The sequence below is a fragment of the Tauraco erythrolophus genome, chromosome 7, assembly GCF_009769465.1.
Source record: "Tauraco erythrolophus isolate bTauEry1 chromosome 7, bTauEry1.pri, whole genome shotgun sequence".
NCBI classification, from domain to species: domain Eukaryota; kingdom Metazoa; phylum Chordata; class Aves; order Musophagiformes; family Musophagidae; genus Tauraco; species Tauraco erythrolophus.
Genome location: NC_141471.1, coordinates 16396288 through 16412788, shown reverse-complemented (window position 1 = coordinate 16412788; position 16501 = coordinate 16396288). Strand labels below are relative to the sequence as shown.

At 42.7% G+C, this 16501-nt stretch overlaps 1 protein-coding gene across 2 annotated transcripts in view; it reads right to left on the bottom strand.

Moving 5' to 3' along the window:
• The window catches only part of ITGB1 (integrin subunit beta 1), a 42620-nt gene extending 26491 nt beyond the window's left edge, over positions 1–16129 (bottom strand). For both annotated transcript variants that reach the window (XM_086615208.1, XM_086615209.1), the window contains exon 1: positions 16098–16129. In XM_086615208.1, the coding sequence (XP_086471334.1) occupies positions 16098–16106 (9 nt within the window). In that variant the 5' untranslated portion in view covers positions 16107–16129. The remainder of the gene's footprint in view (positions 1–16097) is intronic.
• Positions 16130–16501: the final 372 nt, after the last annotated feature.

The window sequence follows — 16501 nt, the reverse complement described above, 5'->3', positions numbered from 1 at the left end:
GAAAATGTCCTCTTCCATATATGGCTAAGCCAATGTCTCTCCCAAAGAAGCCGCCTGCCCTCCAACGCACGCTAGCTCACTTCCTTTACCTCCACTGCTTAATGGCTTTTCCATTTGCTGAGTTTTGGAAACACTCTAGTAAAGATTCGTTAATTTGGATCCAATTACGATTGTTCTTTAATGCAAGCAAAGCGATGCACATCTTCAGTCTCCAAACCTTCTCCTAGCCACAGCAGCAGCCTGGTCACAACAGTGTCAAACACATTCTCCTGCAAAGTCACTGGTTGGTACTGTGGATTGTCATGTCGCAGATTTTTCTATTAAGGGAATAAACCAAAACAAATAACACCGAACTACACTAGACAGCCAAAGGAAGCCTTTGGAAACCATCGGTGGAGCTGGAACTAAACCCCTGTCAGTATCAACCACAGATGACGGAAACAGAAAAGAACCCATTGTTACAAGAAATACATGAAATTTTTTGTGCAACGTTTACATATTTTCTATTATACTTGTTCTCTCCTTTTTAATTAAATCCTTGAAAAATATCCCAGAATCCTTGAAAAAGTGATCCCTCCCCCAGAAAAAGCAGCTCAAAGCTTACAAAAGGTAAGCTTGCCAAGAACTGAAATATCTTTAACAACTATATCACTAGTTGGATCCTTTTTAAAAGGCTGCAAATGGTGTGCTGTTGAAAAACTGTTTTTAAAATTATTTCTGCACATTTGCGAACTGTATTATATTTTGTTAAATATTTTAGGAAGACAAACATGGACATAACCTTGAATGTTCGGACTCATTACTTCAAAGTTTTTTTACTAACTGTCTACAAACAGCAATGCTTGAAGAGAATTTTTTCTTTATAAAACCACCTTTGATGGAAATCTCTGGAGCTTCTAACTTGAAATGAGAGACTCACTGAGTGACAACAGGAGAAAGGAAGGATTATTTCTCCATAGTGAAAGCAATTTTGAATTTGCGAATCAAATATTTAGCACCTTTGTATTCTGCTAATCATCATGATATTTAGAAATTAAGTTTACTACTCCACAGGACTAAAGACTTTTGCAGCTTTTTAAATTTATTTATTAGAACAGCAACAGCTTCTGTGCTATTGACTGGGCAATGGGATCAAGAAAAAAGGGTAAGAGTTACAGAAATACCAGCTCCTTTGAAATGAAATAGTGATGGTTATGCTGTTTTCCTCTCACCACCAGCATTTCACCCCACCTGATGCTGGCCACAGCTTATACTGCTATTAAGGCAACGTTCACAGCAAACTGTTAGGTCTCTGCAGTACCGTTCCACTCAGCCGAGCAGCTCCTCGTCTGACCCAGCACTCCAGCATCCACCAAGCCAATGCCAAGCAAAGGAAAACATTACAAGGCATCTGTCCCTACTGCGTACTGAAGCGTGCCTTGCTGCAAAGCTTTCTATTGAAATACATAACCACGCTTCAGACCACAGGGGAAACATTTAAATACACAGTAAGTGTGCAGAAGCCACCTTTTTGAGGCAGTAATAACCAGCCAGCCTACTTATTCACATCCCCACACACCTAGAAATGAATAAGCAACTCACATTTTTGGACTAGCGCTCGTGCTTGCTGCAGACTGACACCTCTACATCAGCTACGTTTTCACAGGTTTAAAGTTTGATTCAGAAATGCTATGGAATTGATCACTCTTAGAGCTGAGATTACGTTTACAGGCACTTTCATCTAGCTTAAGGATGGAAAGTCACTTAAGAGAGCTGCCCCATCCTCCTGGTTGATTATTCACCTTTGTTAATCAACCTCTTGGTTGATTATTCTTACTGTTTTCCTCTCTGACCAGTGCTAGCATTAGTGCAGCCACTGAGGAGTGCTGGAGCAAGGAAAAGATCTGGCTGAAACACTACTCCAACAAAGACAGTGGCTAGTTTCAGTCATTTGAGTACAAAAACGCTTGTCCTGGCATGGTGGAGGAGGTGAGACGGGGATGGATAAAAAGAGAACTGGGGTGGGGGACGGGGAGGGGAGCACAGGGTACTGCTGCTCAGCCGCAATCTGCTGGACTACAGTGGCCACAGAGGCAGCCCCCACCCCCAGTCATCAAGGCTCTGGTTACAAAAAGAGCAGGAAGAGACACATTTCTAAAATAAGCAGAATTAAATAGTCTCTGGAGACACCAGTTTCAGGACTTGATGGCTACTCTGCTAAAAAAAGTTCCTTCTTCCCTCACTCCAGAAGATTTACTGGCTTTAGCTAAGGGCCATGCTTTTCAGTGTGAATTTTACGGACTGTCAAGATGAATCCCATTCACATTTCTGAAACAAACAGGAAGATAAAAAAAGACATAGCAATTTTCTTAACTGGAGAAACCACACAACCCCAGTGACACAGAACAGCAACTACATGGACGCTAGAGACCTCTAGCAATGACCCACACCTCTGTAAGCACTCCTGACGGCCAGAACTCCCACAATAGACGTCGTTAATCACAAACCCAAATTTGCCTGGACATGCAATAATTCTAAGCATGTCTGCTTGTACAACAATTCACTGCAAAGTAGCAATTCACTATAAAAGAAAGTGGTAAAATGGCATCTTGCTGCTCTGTCTTGAGAGAAGTATATTGCTTACAAAGGCACAGGTACAGAAATTAAAATGTTTCACACCAAGGAGTTACTTTTCATTAAAACTTCCAAGTTTGTGGTGTAGATTTTTCAATGTATCTTAAATAGGTAATTCTTCATTTATGACCTTAATAGCTATCTTATTTACTTAATCAATGTAAATGTTGTTGTAATACAGAATTATAGCTGGAATACACTGCTTGCATAGTAGATTTCAAGACCACCAAAACCTTAAGTCACCCTGCAAAACTATTTGTTCCCTGGATGTGGACCAGCCCCATGATGGCTGCTCTTCACAGACAGGCCCAGCTCCCGATCTTGCACCGTTGGAGTATCCCCACATAGAGGAAGTGAACTCGATGGAAATAGTCAGGATGTGCAGTCTCAAAAGCAGGACTTTGCAGCACTCCAATCCAAACGGAAATGCTAGAAATAACCCTGCCTTCAACAGCCAATGTATCTACCAGCCTATGACTTACAAGACCACAATGTTCCTTCACCCCCTGGCAACTTTGCAGACGTTAAAGCAGCAGGTTTTGAACTGCTTGCAGTAATATGGAAAGAATGGGACGTTAACCCAGATTAATGTTAAAAAAAAAAAAAATTCTTTAGCACTGAAACAGCTTATACACAAAAAATTCATCCATCACATCAAGACTGCTTACACAAATTGTGTCCTGAAAAATCTTCAAGGCATCACCCCTTCAGCTACCCTGACACTACAGGATAAAAGAATCAGCAGTATTTCACATTGGACTTCATTTCTCTCTGTTAGTTATTATCTCTAAGTTAGTGGAATAAAACAAGCAGTCATCAAATACTCATGATAAGCACTTCCATAACCACTCTGTTTTCGTGGGACATCATACGTTAAAATAATATATAATAAACCACTACCAAAAACCCAGCATTGGCACCTGCATCACATCACCTCTTCAGCTGAAAACATGAAAACGTTCAAGTATCAGCAGGCTGAGGCCACAGCTCATGAGAACAGATCTGGAAGGCTGTTCATGGTATCAGCTTGTGTCCCCAGAGCATGAGGTGTTTGTTAGTTTTTAGAGGACACAGCTGCTTCAAGACACAACATCTAACTCCACAAGCACTCACACAGTTTAACCATATTATTCCTTTTATATGGAATTTATTGATATTTGTTCCTGAATTTCACAGGAGCCCTCAACTTACTGAGAGTTCTACATAGCGGAACAAAAAGCGATTAGGTATTTTTCTGGAAAGTATGTTTTGGTCTTAATTTGAATTAGTGGAAACAAATCTGCTCAAGTTCCTCTGCAGGGAGGGGGATGGGGATGGATATTTTTCTCAATAGAACACAAGTTTCCCCTGTAATCAGAAAAAAAGAGGTACTGATTTCAAAACAACTGCATATGATAAAGTCTTCTGATATTTGATCTCTCTCCACTTTGAGGAAGATAAAATCGAGGGGACGTGGCAGATCCAATTGTGATACAGTTTGTATGACAGACGGTAGTAATGGTTCCCCGATGTTTCACACCACAGAGGCACACCCAAGAAGAGAACTGAGCTCCAGTCCCTCCTCAGCCGCAAAGGGTTCGCATTTACATTTCCTGGGAATGCTCTATCAGCCTACAGGATATACACTAATAAGAGCACTTGCCACCGCTCTTATTAAACCAAAGCTGCTATGCAACCAATAATGAAAGCACGGAGATGGAAAACGCGTTGCTGAAGTTTTGACTCTTGTTTATCTCCTGAAGCACTCAGAGCATGGGAGGTAGAAGAAAGATGTTAGTGTGGGTTCTAGATCCTGTTCCCTGTATATAGATTTTACAGCGTAACATTAATGGATAAATGCAAAGTCTTGAGACCATGATTCAGAGCATAAGCTTTATTTATTTCTTACCAAATGCCCTAATCTGTACAAAAGCAAAGGGAAACAGATGCATGTTCACATTCAGACACAGAAAAGAGCCTTGACTGCAAACCTCCTGTATCACTGGCTGACCACTCTAACTAGTGCACACCAAGCTGAAATCCCTCTCTAATTGCAGACCCGATCAATCTGAACTATACGGACTTCCCTATGGACTTAAAGAAGATAAAGTGAATGTTTATCTTCCAACAAGCAACTATAGGCAGCCAGGGAGCTTCTGGTAAGCAAGGAGAGACCTACTGAATTTAGACTTCTATGGAACATAGCAAACCTACTTAAGCAAGACAGATTACATATCAAGTATAGAAATACAATGCCATGAAATATGTTTTCATTAGCAAAATCAATTGATAATTTCACTTAATGATAAACTCCCGCAACCAGCTGATTAATACCCATCACAGGTAAAAACAAATTGCGTAATAAATTGCAAAGAATACTAACGCTGCTAAAGCCTACTCGAACAGAAATATGTTATGAAAAATAAATTAAGAAGTCACAAGTCCCAATTTCACACTGACAACAGTGATAGAAAGTAAAAGAATGAGAAAAGATGTTCAGGGACAACGTGAAGATGCTGCCACTGACAAAGAGTCTTCCTTCACCTGTCAAGTCAGCAAACCCTAAGCACAACCTCGATCTCTTCCCTTTGTTCTAATGCCTTTCAGAGAGCACTGCAGTGCAGGCAGGACTGACACCCGTTAGTCAGCATCACTTTCGAAGCAGGGACCTTTTCCCAAAGAGTATATGTACATACCATCACGCACAGGTTTGTAGTGCATGACTAGACCTCTTCAGCACTACCATACCACCAATAATTATTAATTTAAGAAGAATCCTTTGCTGTATTAACGATTCTCGTCCCAAGCTTGGTTCCAACACAGACAAAGAGACTATTTGTATAATGTTTTCTTGACCTGTTGAATCATAATTTCAAGCCAAGACTCCACAGTTTGAGTTGCTCTGGAAAGCATCTTGATGCTTGGAAGGCAAGCAGTACTTAGACACATCTCATGAACAAACAGCCTGTGTACTATCACCACATATAGGAAAATATTTATGAGCCAAGTGAGGCGCTCCTTCTCATAAGAGTATTATTTTTTCCACATAGGTTTATTTATATATTTTTACCAGGCAATTATCCACAGAATGCGATTTTAAGGTAAACTTTGACAAATGTATTTTGGAAAACCAGACTAACAAACAGGTATATTGTGCTTAATGTTCAACATTAAATTAGGGGAGAAATACAACTCTGCATATTCTCAAGCAGAACAGGCAGAGGCCTGCAGCTACATCTAATGAGAACACCAGCAATATGCTTTTACTGTTTATTACCCATGGCTTATATTTATTTTAAACTAAAACATTTGCATCTTTTTCTGAAAAGCCAGTTTGTAACTACTTCTTTCTGCTCTACACCTTTCAAACTACTGTGCTTACTGAAGTACAGAATGAAAAAGCAGTAGGCATTTTTCCATAACAATATTTCACGGTTTTCATTATTACAAGCACCTCTTGTAATTACAAGCACAATTGTGATTAAAATAGAGAGAGGGGTGTGGGGGGGAAATCTGTTGTGACTCTTTTTTTTTTCCTAGTGGGGAAGAGCATGAATTGAAAATTTAGCTTGTTTACATAGGTCCTGCTACTCCACAAGACTTCTTGGCTAAATTTAGCATTTCCATCTCAGACAGATTACAATTAGGAATGCCACATAATGATTTAAGCCATTCTCGTAGAAAACACGGGTGTCTGTTCCTTGTGGTGGTATTAAATTCCCACACACTCTGCACCACTTACTGCTCCCATAAAGAGACTATTTAATTTTGTGCAACTTAAACCTCACATTCATCCACACAGGGGGAAACGAAAAGTTTGGCTAAACATATAAACATCGCTCTTACACAGCTGACTGTAACTGATGCTTCCGAGGCTGTACTGCCTTAGTAATATCCACGAGTGTCACGACATATGGCTAAACTTATTTTAGCCCAATTTTTTCTTTTAAAGGAAAAGCAGAGGAGAGGCATGTACATTCTTAAGTAAAAAGCTAGAGCATTTCAATTAATACAGTGTCTTGATCATCTATTTCTTTAAGAGAAAACAGTTGCAAACGCCTCACTGACTATTGCTGCAGGTACTGCAGGAAGCCAGAAGCTGGCACACTGCAAAGGGCAAACTCAGCGGAAACTCCGTCATTACATGGCAGCGTTCACCCACTGGTAGCTGTCATTACTGCTCAGGGTGCAGTTTCGGCAACCAAAACCAACACGAAAGCTAACTGCTGCTGAAGAGAACAGCAGTGCTGCAGCACCCCCACCTCCAAAAAAGCAACTGCTGCCCCTGCACTCCTGCCCGTGGACCTGCCCCAGCACTGTGCTGAGCCGGCTCCACTTGCTGGGCTGGCAGAGCGATACCTTGAGCCACCCCTTTCCTCTCCACATTGAAACCTGCCTTCTCTAAGCCTCAGAGAACTGAACCAGATCTCCACATGGACAGAGGAGTGCTGAGCAAACAACTTCTATGAAGTGGCAGGTAGCTGGCACACTGACTGACGTCCAAAACTGCACGGGGCTCTAAGTGCTGCTAAAACAGCTAAATCCAGGCTGTTGTAGGCCCACCTTCCTTCTCTGCTGACCTTGGGTGAATCGCCTAGTTTGGGGAACTATTCTGTTTTGTTTTGTTTTTCCAATAGGTTATTAGAATAAATTAGTTGGCCAAAAAAAATAAGACAAGCAAAGAACAAAACATTGAAAGGTTTTTTTGTTTTGTTTGTTTATTTAAATTTTAAATCAGAATTTGAATGGCAAGTACATAGTTTACAGATAGTACCCAAATATTTAATTGCAAATTTTTTAAAAGAATCACTATTCTAACACAATTTAGAATGAGACTTGTACTGAAATAACTCTCATCCTCAATATACTTTCAATATCAGGTAAGTGGTCAGGAAAATGAACATGCAGAAATAACAAAAAAATGGTCATTCCACAGAACTACATACAGCCTCACAAATCTTTATCTGTCTATAAGATTTTTAGTATATATTTAGTTCTATATATTTAATTTTACATATGCATGTTAAATATATTTTTATATATATATACATTAAAAACTAATAATGATTATTAATTCAATGGCAGTGATAACTGGCTAGGTTTAAACATACAGTGAAACAAACAGTGGACTTCATCCAGGTTTTAATCCTGAAGTTTGAACACTTGCAAAAAGCTCACCAGTCTCAGGAAAAAAATGACTTCAACCTTAAAAGAAGTCTTTTCAAAAAACCAACCAAACAAAAAAACCTCAATCAACAGATCCATCACAAAGTACTTTGGAAAAAGCAGTCCTTGCCTGAACAACCTGCCTATTAATACACTTCTGCTGCTTTCCAGAGCACAATTTTAAGCCTGGAGTCCACAGGCTTAGATAATAAAAGATGAGGTTTCTCAAAGTAGCTGAGCAGATCTACCAGTTTGCCACTACTGAATGGAGATAGCCCAACTTCTCCAGGCCCTAAAATTCCCCACTTCGCACCCTTCATCTGCCTGGTGTCAACCGTGGACGACACTTTCACCTCTCAACTGAGACAGTGGAACAAGCTGAGTAATAACTCCTTGCTGAGTTATTTCTCACCTGATCTAGTAAGCTAAGATGGATTACTCAAGTCAGAAGAGCACTGAAGCACGGACGAGCAGATGCCGTGAGGTTCCACAGCAGTTTATGCCGATTTATCTCCGGACTACCACAGTCCCACACTCCACTCGCTACGAGCTGCACGTTTTCTTATTCCTCGCCTCAGTCTGAAGCATGTCACTAGTGACGCATGTGGTCACTCAGCTGAAACAGCTGATCTAGTTGAAAATTAATTTTTTGTCAAGCTATTTTTCAATCAGATCTGCCACTTCAATGACTTACTGTACAGTCTTATGACTTCCACTGCTGATGCGAGGAGGACGGCAAGACTGTGCAGCTACAGGCAGGAGGGACAGTTAAGACCTACGTTGGTACAGACTGCTGCAGAGCCACGTTTCTATGAAAATAAAACACATTTTTAGTTGAATTCATGGTTCGAGGGAACATTTTACAAAACATGAAATTCAGGTAAATTTGAAAACCACTTGTCAACTGTGGAGTTTTGAGTTATTGCTAATGACTGAGGGTTTTTTTGTTGTTGTTGTTGTTTTTTTTTAACTCTGCAAAGACATAACAATAAAATTGATTCCAGCTACAAGCAAATGTTAACCATATTAAACACAGATATTATTCACTTAGAAAGCGAAACAGCGCTGTGAATTATGCACCAAAAAGACCCAATATCTGTGCAAGCTTTTTTATTACTATCTAAACACTCTGCAGATTGGTCAGCTGGCAATGACAAAAATGCTGGCAGCAGCCTTACACACTACAGTTACTCTGTAATGACAAAGTTGAGTTTTTCACTGAAACTGGTGATACCAGCAACATGGCTATGTAACATTTTATTCTAGCCTTTGAAAAGTTAGGTAAACAACATCTGTAGTGGAGGGAGCTAACACAGACGTAGAAAAAAAATAATGTTTATCACTGTTTGTCAATTTTATGATGCATTTTAAACAACCTATAGCAGATACGAACAGCACGTTCTTCCGAAAAAGGAAATTTGCTGTTTCCTTTTTTATACTCAAGTCCACACCCAGGAAAAATTACACTGAAATTCTTGAACACTAATTTCTCACATAGATTTGTATTTGCATAGAAATGACAAAAACAGCACAAAAAAAATCATTCCCCATTTTTAAACTGTACAGTAAAACCAAAGAACAAATCCTATCTCCTAAAATGTAACACACGTTTTAGAAATGCACATAGGTTACGCTAACACACAGCTAAAAGACAGATTTTTAATCTATTCTGACAAAACAGGCAAACTAACATTTCAAAAACGATCAAGCTTTGTATTTTATGCAGATGGGCTACAGTACACCTTCAAGCACCAGGACAATTTTTAGCTAGCACCAGAAAGTGAGCACATTAACATACACTAAATACAACCTTGTAAAAACACGAAAGGAATCTCAGGGAAGGTAACTCCTGACTTTATCCTATGCCCACCAAAACTAATTCCCTAACACAAAAGAAAATAAAACATCAGTGTAATAAGAAAAAAAACAACATTCAGAACACAATGGTAGCACATAATCAACCTTGCCTACCCTAGTCAATCTTGTGGATGATGCTAGCAAAGATTTCCTCATTTCTCCTTTTTATTATGAGAAGAAGGAGCATTTAACTTGCTGACCAGACAAGCACAAAGTCTTCAGCCACAATACTACCAAAGATACCACAATAATATGGGAAGTCATCCCGCTGCAAAATTTAATCCAAATTTAACGATAACCAACTACTAAAATGTGGCATCTTTTGATCCCTCAGAGAGTGCTTTTACTTAACATCAAAAAGATTATGTTCTTTTGCCTTTGTCTTCAGAAATTGGGTTTCCTTTTAGCTGTACACAAAACTCTTTTACCTAAGATCTGGAAAACCAGACAGCTGAGGGTCTAGGCAGAGCTAGGACGTTGCCCAATTTAATACTGGAGTAACTGAATCTACAGAGGCTGCCAGCAAAGCTACCAGAATGCCAGATGATTTCAAATGACCTCCCACAGTCCCCAATACGCTCCTGACACTCACATCACCCCAGGACTCACTGGGAGAGCATCTTATGATCTTCTGCTTTATGGCAGTGCAAGGCCACAGATCACTCCCTGCGTGTCCTGCCAGCCTACAAAGACACAGGGCAGATGAGGACAGATCAAGCAGCTTTGTAGAGCAGCTACCTGCACCAGCAGTGGACATGACTCTCGATGCCGATGCCTGAGGTTAGCACCGCATTAAGACACACTAAACTACAATTCCACCGAAGAAAATTAACAAACCCCAGAACAACAGCTTATCCTCCTTTTTGCTTTGCAAAAGGGAACGGCCCCCCGCATCCTTATCTCAATACTTACTTCAAGGTCAAGGTTATGCCAAAACAGACATCCTGGTCTCAGGTTTGTTTTTCAAAACCTCAGGGACGAAGTACGCATTAACATCCAAGATACTACCTTTGACTCACAATGTCACCATTTCCTAAATGAAATACCGACTCTTTCTAAATTAATCTAATACAATTATTTTTCTTCTCTTTTAAATAACCACAAGTCAGTCATCTTTGCATGAGGGTAAGCTCAGTGTTTCAGTTCAGCCCAATATATAATTACTGTTTTTCATTCTACCTCAAAGGATGAGAAAAGAAGAAAGCTTTCACTTTTTCCGTTCAGCTTCCACATCAAAAGTGCCTTTATTTGCACAGCTCTAAAAGTAAAAAATTTATTTCTTAATAGCTATAACAGAAAATTAACCACATGTGAGTACTTGTATGTAGTATGTTTACTACACAGAAATTTATAGTTTAATACAATAAGAATCCATATAAACAATGGCTCTCCAACAGTGGAAGTTAAAATCAAGCTAAGTGAAAACTAGGACTAAGTTAAGTGCAAGTGATCTTCTACAAAGCATGAATCAGAAAAAAAATGAACTGCCAATATTATGTTGATCTTTTTGGGGTAGGCAATACTGGCACTAGACATTACATATGTTACAGTTTGCAAGCATTTTACGAAGAATCTGCGATTAAACATGGTCTTACAAATTAGGAATTTAGAGAAAACAACTATAAATAGAAAACTAATGATTTGTTGGCAAAACATGAGAACTGCATTAAATTATCAAAGATACACAAGACGTTTTTCTGTGGGAGAAAGAAAAGAATGAAAAGCATGGTGAGAAAACACCAGCATCTTCTTAGCTCTTACTGGCAATAACAAAGTTAAGATTCCAGTCTCAATTTTGTTACTCGAAACTTCCCCCTCTAATAAAAACCAAAAGAATACTAATGATATTTTGCTGCTGCTGTTGGAAAAGAAAGCAAGCACATGAAACTGGTTGTAAGACAGAAAGCATATTTCATAATCCTTTTTGCAGCTGACTGTAAAAAGAAATTGAGAAAGATACAGACAAAAATATCACTCTAATGTATTAAAGAGCCTTACTGAGTGACATCCCAAAGAGGATTATAGGTCAGGTAGGAATCCTATTACCTTTCCCAAAAGAAAATATTAATATTATAGTTCCATCAGGCTAGTTTCCCTACCATGTGCTTAGTTATGGGCAAATTTTGTACTAAATTAGTGACTTTACCATCTCTGCGAATGTCTTCAACATGTTAATGGGAGAACACGATTGCCCAGGAAGTCCACTAACCACTCTGACTAGTCTAAGAATAGAAGAGTAAAAGAAGGATGTTTAATAACAACATTATGCTAAAGAGATCACCCTTAGTACCGAAAGAGACAACTGTACACTTTAGTGATGCATAACGAGGTGCCCAGTGTGATTCACAGAAGTCAGAATTTTCATTTTCTGTGTGACATTCCCAATACAAGCTATCCGGCAAGCCTACACGTCTTAAAATTGGGCTAGAAACTCATACAGCCTGTTATGAACACAGTTAAAGCACACAACAATTTCTTACAATGAAGCCGTATATACTTTCTACTGATACTTACACTACTGATCCACATGGTGGGAGAGAAGACAGTTTAGAGAAATGTCTTGTCGTAAATTATCCTGACTTACAGTTTTAACAGTTTAGGCTACTGGGCCACACCTACGCAGGACAAATGGGGCGAGACAGGGAGAGAAAAGTAGAATTTGTCTTCTCATTTGTGGGTAAACTCAAAAATTACTTTGTAGGCCACCTGAGAAACTCCATAACCATGACAACTAACAGATACTGATCAATACTGCGGTCACTGCATGGCATATAATACATCCTTTTCAGAAAGCTGGCAACAGAATATACAACAGAACAATGCAACACAGAGCAAGGAGGAACTATACAGAAAAAAGGAGATGGTATCAGCCACCATAAATGACATTATTCGGCATTAGAACTATTCAACAAATTTCAACTTTTTGACACAAAAGGAGTGTTAAATCAGATCAAGGTATTGCCAGTGTCTGACCAGGAGATAAAGCAGCAGAATTTGTTCATGATTCTGTGACACTCCCTCTTGAAAAACATATAAACATCCTCTTCAGAAACAACAGCTAACACTCCCCTACACCAAAAACACATTTTCCTGTGTTATACGTGTTTTCCTTTTATACGTGTTTGTATAAAAAACACTTATGCACACCCACCCACCCACCGTGCCCCCCCCCCCCCCCAACCAGAAGCCTGAAAAATCTCGAGTTATTAATTGAAGAATTGAAGTTCTAGAAAAGCAAATGAGGGCAGAATAGGCTCCCTCTTTTCTGTGTCTCTCTAACCAGTATCTCTTCCAAGTGCCATGTGAGGAGGCATGAGCAATCTTAAAGCTAGCTAGCTTGCCACAGTTAATACTGATTAGGAAAATCCCTGCCTAAGTTCAGTTTTGCAATGTCTCACTGATTATAACTGTCTCTCTCACACAGAAGGGGTACAAAATGTAATTGGAAAGGGGCGAGGAGGAAGAGGCAATCGGGTATACCAACTGCCAGCAAAGCTCCATCCAGCCTCTACTCATTCTCCTGAAAAACTCACTCCCCACACCATGCGGCGGGTGCAACTAGCAGTGAACAGAAGGCAGCACAGCTCACGCATCCTCTCCCTACGTGCAATGGTGACGTGAGTGAAGGCTGCACAAGCAGGTCTGCACAGAAGCAGCCCAGGTCCCCGGCCGGCAGGCAGGAGAGGCACAGCAGGCACTCTGTGTCTGTCCACTCGAAGGAAAGGGAGTGGGGATGGAGTCTGTTCCAGAACTACGGCCTTTGATGATGGCTTACAAAAAGGGTCCCATCAAGAGGAGGTACTTCAACAGCCTGTTTAACAGCCGTCCTGCCACAATCACAATCAGAACCATTTCTGAAGGCCACGTTACCAAGAGCCACGGACAGCCAGGAAGCCTGTAGCAGCCTGATCAGAGGGCTGGGAAAACCACAAGCTAAGTGTGCATCACATCACTCAACTAAATCAAGACTGGGTGGAAAAGTAGGCATGACAACTATTTACAAACAACTGAAGAGCACTCATACCAGGGGCAGCAAGGGAATTATATATTCAGGGCAACAGAGAACACAGGACATGTCCACCCCATGTTTACATCGCTCTCCCCCAGCTTGCCTTTCTGCTGCCCGAGTTATCTACTTCCTGAGCTGCTTGCTACGCAAACGAGCTCTTTTCAAATCTGCATCATGGCAGAGCTACCCTAAGAGAGGTATAGAGGGGACGGTTAAGAGCAGAGGGATGAAATCATGAATCAGGAAGAAAGAACAGCAGGAAAAGTTTCCGGACAGTTTGTTTTCAGCTGTGGGAATCACTTCCCAAAGGAAGTGGTAGAAGATTAACCACTTGAATCACTTGAAACTCAACAAGACAAAACACTAAAATTCTGCATTCGCATCAGAAATTCATGCATATTCTAGAGAAACACACATCCCTCTGAATCAGTCCTTCACAAGGGTGGGCATAACTAGGAACATGATGCAGATCGGATGATCAAATGTAGAGAGCAGAATGAGTTCTCTGGCTACACACACAAAGAAGACCAGGTTTTTAACTGCTGACACTTCATTTTGAAATAAGTCTGGTTCATTTATCATGTGGCTGGCAAACAGATACAGCACTTACCAGCTCCAACTTTGATTAAGGTAAGATTTCATTCTGCAAGTCTGTCAGGTTTGCACCTCTCAGCTGAAACATCTTTGCAAAGGACAAAAGTTGAACGTGTTCACATCATAAACCTGCCTCGTCTTGCCTACCTATTGCCAATGGCTCACTGTTTTTGCAATCCTTATAAATATAGCCTTAGGCAAGCTTGCAAAATGCTACTAATCATTTGCCAGAGGCAAGCAATATTTTTTGTGACAGAAGAATGAATCATCAGTTTCATCACTGGGATGGATGGGGACAATGAATGTCTTCACTACTTTTAATTTAGTCTAATTTACATCTTTCCAGCAGTACAATATGTCTTAAAAAAAAAAAAAAAAGCTGCTACCAAGTAATCTCATTTCATAATAGAAAACTGATTTTTCTTACCCTACCTCCATCACCTATCGAATAATTAACGTGCCAGGAGTACAGATTTTCTAAATCTGTTTTCACATACATAAAGTCCTGCTCCATTTCAACACTTAAGCACACACACAGCATTAGCTGTGAGTGCTTCCACTAATATGAATGGAGACAATCCTTACCCCTAAAGGTTTGTGTGTCTTGGCATGAACAGGACAGTAGCACCAATGGTAAGCCTACCAGAAAAATCAACATTTTCACCCAACAGGTATGTGCACATGTGTCAGCATGAACGGACTGCTGTATTATACCAAGGACAAATGCAGAAGGAACCAAGAACACTGTTCTACTTTTTTTTTCATGAGAAATAGTCACGAAGACTAGCTAATGAGTCTAACAGGCAGTCAGACGCTTATTCCATAAATAAGATAAAGACATCTGACATGGGCTAAACAGTGAGTCAGAATGAATTTCCTATCATTTCATGCTTCCTTCCAACCATCGCTATAGGAATGAGACAAAATTCCTACTGCTGTAAGTTATTTCAGAAATCTCCAGGTGAAACAGACCACAAACAAAGGCCTCACGTTCTCACTTGTACCTCAACACAAACTTACAGCGAGCTATAAAGGCTCAGAGCCAGCCTCGAGTGAAAACCGCACAAATTTGAACGCACCGAGAAGTCAGAACGCCGCACTACGATCACGCCATCACTCAAACCGTGCACACACCCCCTCTCAATGGTTGCTTTTAGCAGGCATGTGCAGGTCTATAATCTACGTATCCAAGTTCCTTCACTGCCGCAACTCCTTACGGTATCATTCCTGTAACTCGCTTCTCCCCTGCTCCCGCTTCCCGCGGAAGACAAGCCTTCCCCCTCCGCCTCGGCTGCGGCTGGAGCGGGCGCTGAGGGGGACGCCCGCCCTCCCTCCCACGGACTCCCGGGAAAGCCGCCCGAAACTTTACCCAGCTCAGCGCTACCGCTTCCCCGGGTACCTCCGGGCGGGAGGCGGCGGACGGCACAGGGCAGCGGTGAGCGGGGCACGGTACAGGCTCCCATCGCAGAGCGGGACGGGCAGGGCCGAGCCCCGGGCGGACAAAGGCCTGGCTGGCCCCCACCGGCACGGGAGGCGCGCGGCCGCCGTCCCGCCGCCACAGGAAGCCGCAGTCTGGGCCCGACACCTTCCCGCCCGCCCGCCCGCGGCGCCGGCCCCGAACGAGCACACCACCGCGCCGCCGGGGCGGGCGGCGAAGTGCCCGCTCCTCCGCCCGGGACGGGAGCTGAGGGACCCGCGCCGCGGGGCGGCGGCGGCTCCCGGGTGGCGGAAGGCCGCGCTCGCTGCCCTCTACCCCGCATTGCCCGCCAGAGCCCGCCCGGATATCGGCGGACGCGCCGAGACGAGGCGCCGCGGGCCGGGCGGGCACCGCTCAGCCTGCTCCCGGCCGGCTCCAACCCCCGCCCCGTCCTCCCGCTACCTCGGCCATGGCCGCGGCGCGGCTGGCTCCTGGCAGGGGGCGCGCTCCGGCCCCCCCCGACTGACTGAGGCTGCCCCTCTGCCTCGGCGTCCCGGGAGCGGGCCGAACTGGGCGCGGCGCAGCGCGGCGGGACGCCTGGCCTCGCTCCTCGCTCCCCGTCCGGCTGCCCGCCGCCGCCTCGCCTCCGAGCTGCTGTGGGCGAGCCCGGCGCGGCGGGGGGAGGGCAGAGCAGGGGAGGGGAGCGGAGGGGAAGGTCCGCGCTCGGCCGCGCTTTCCCCGCCCCGGAAACACATTCCTCCCCGCTGCCGTCAAGCCGCGGCGGGGGAGGTGTCTGCGCTGCGGCGGGGCAGGGAAAAAGGGACGGGCTGTCCCTGCGCGCGAGGGGTGCTCGTCCACCACCTCCC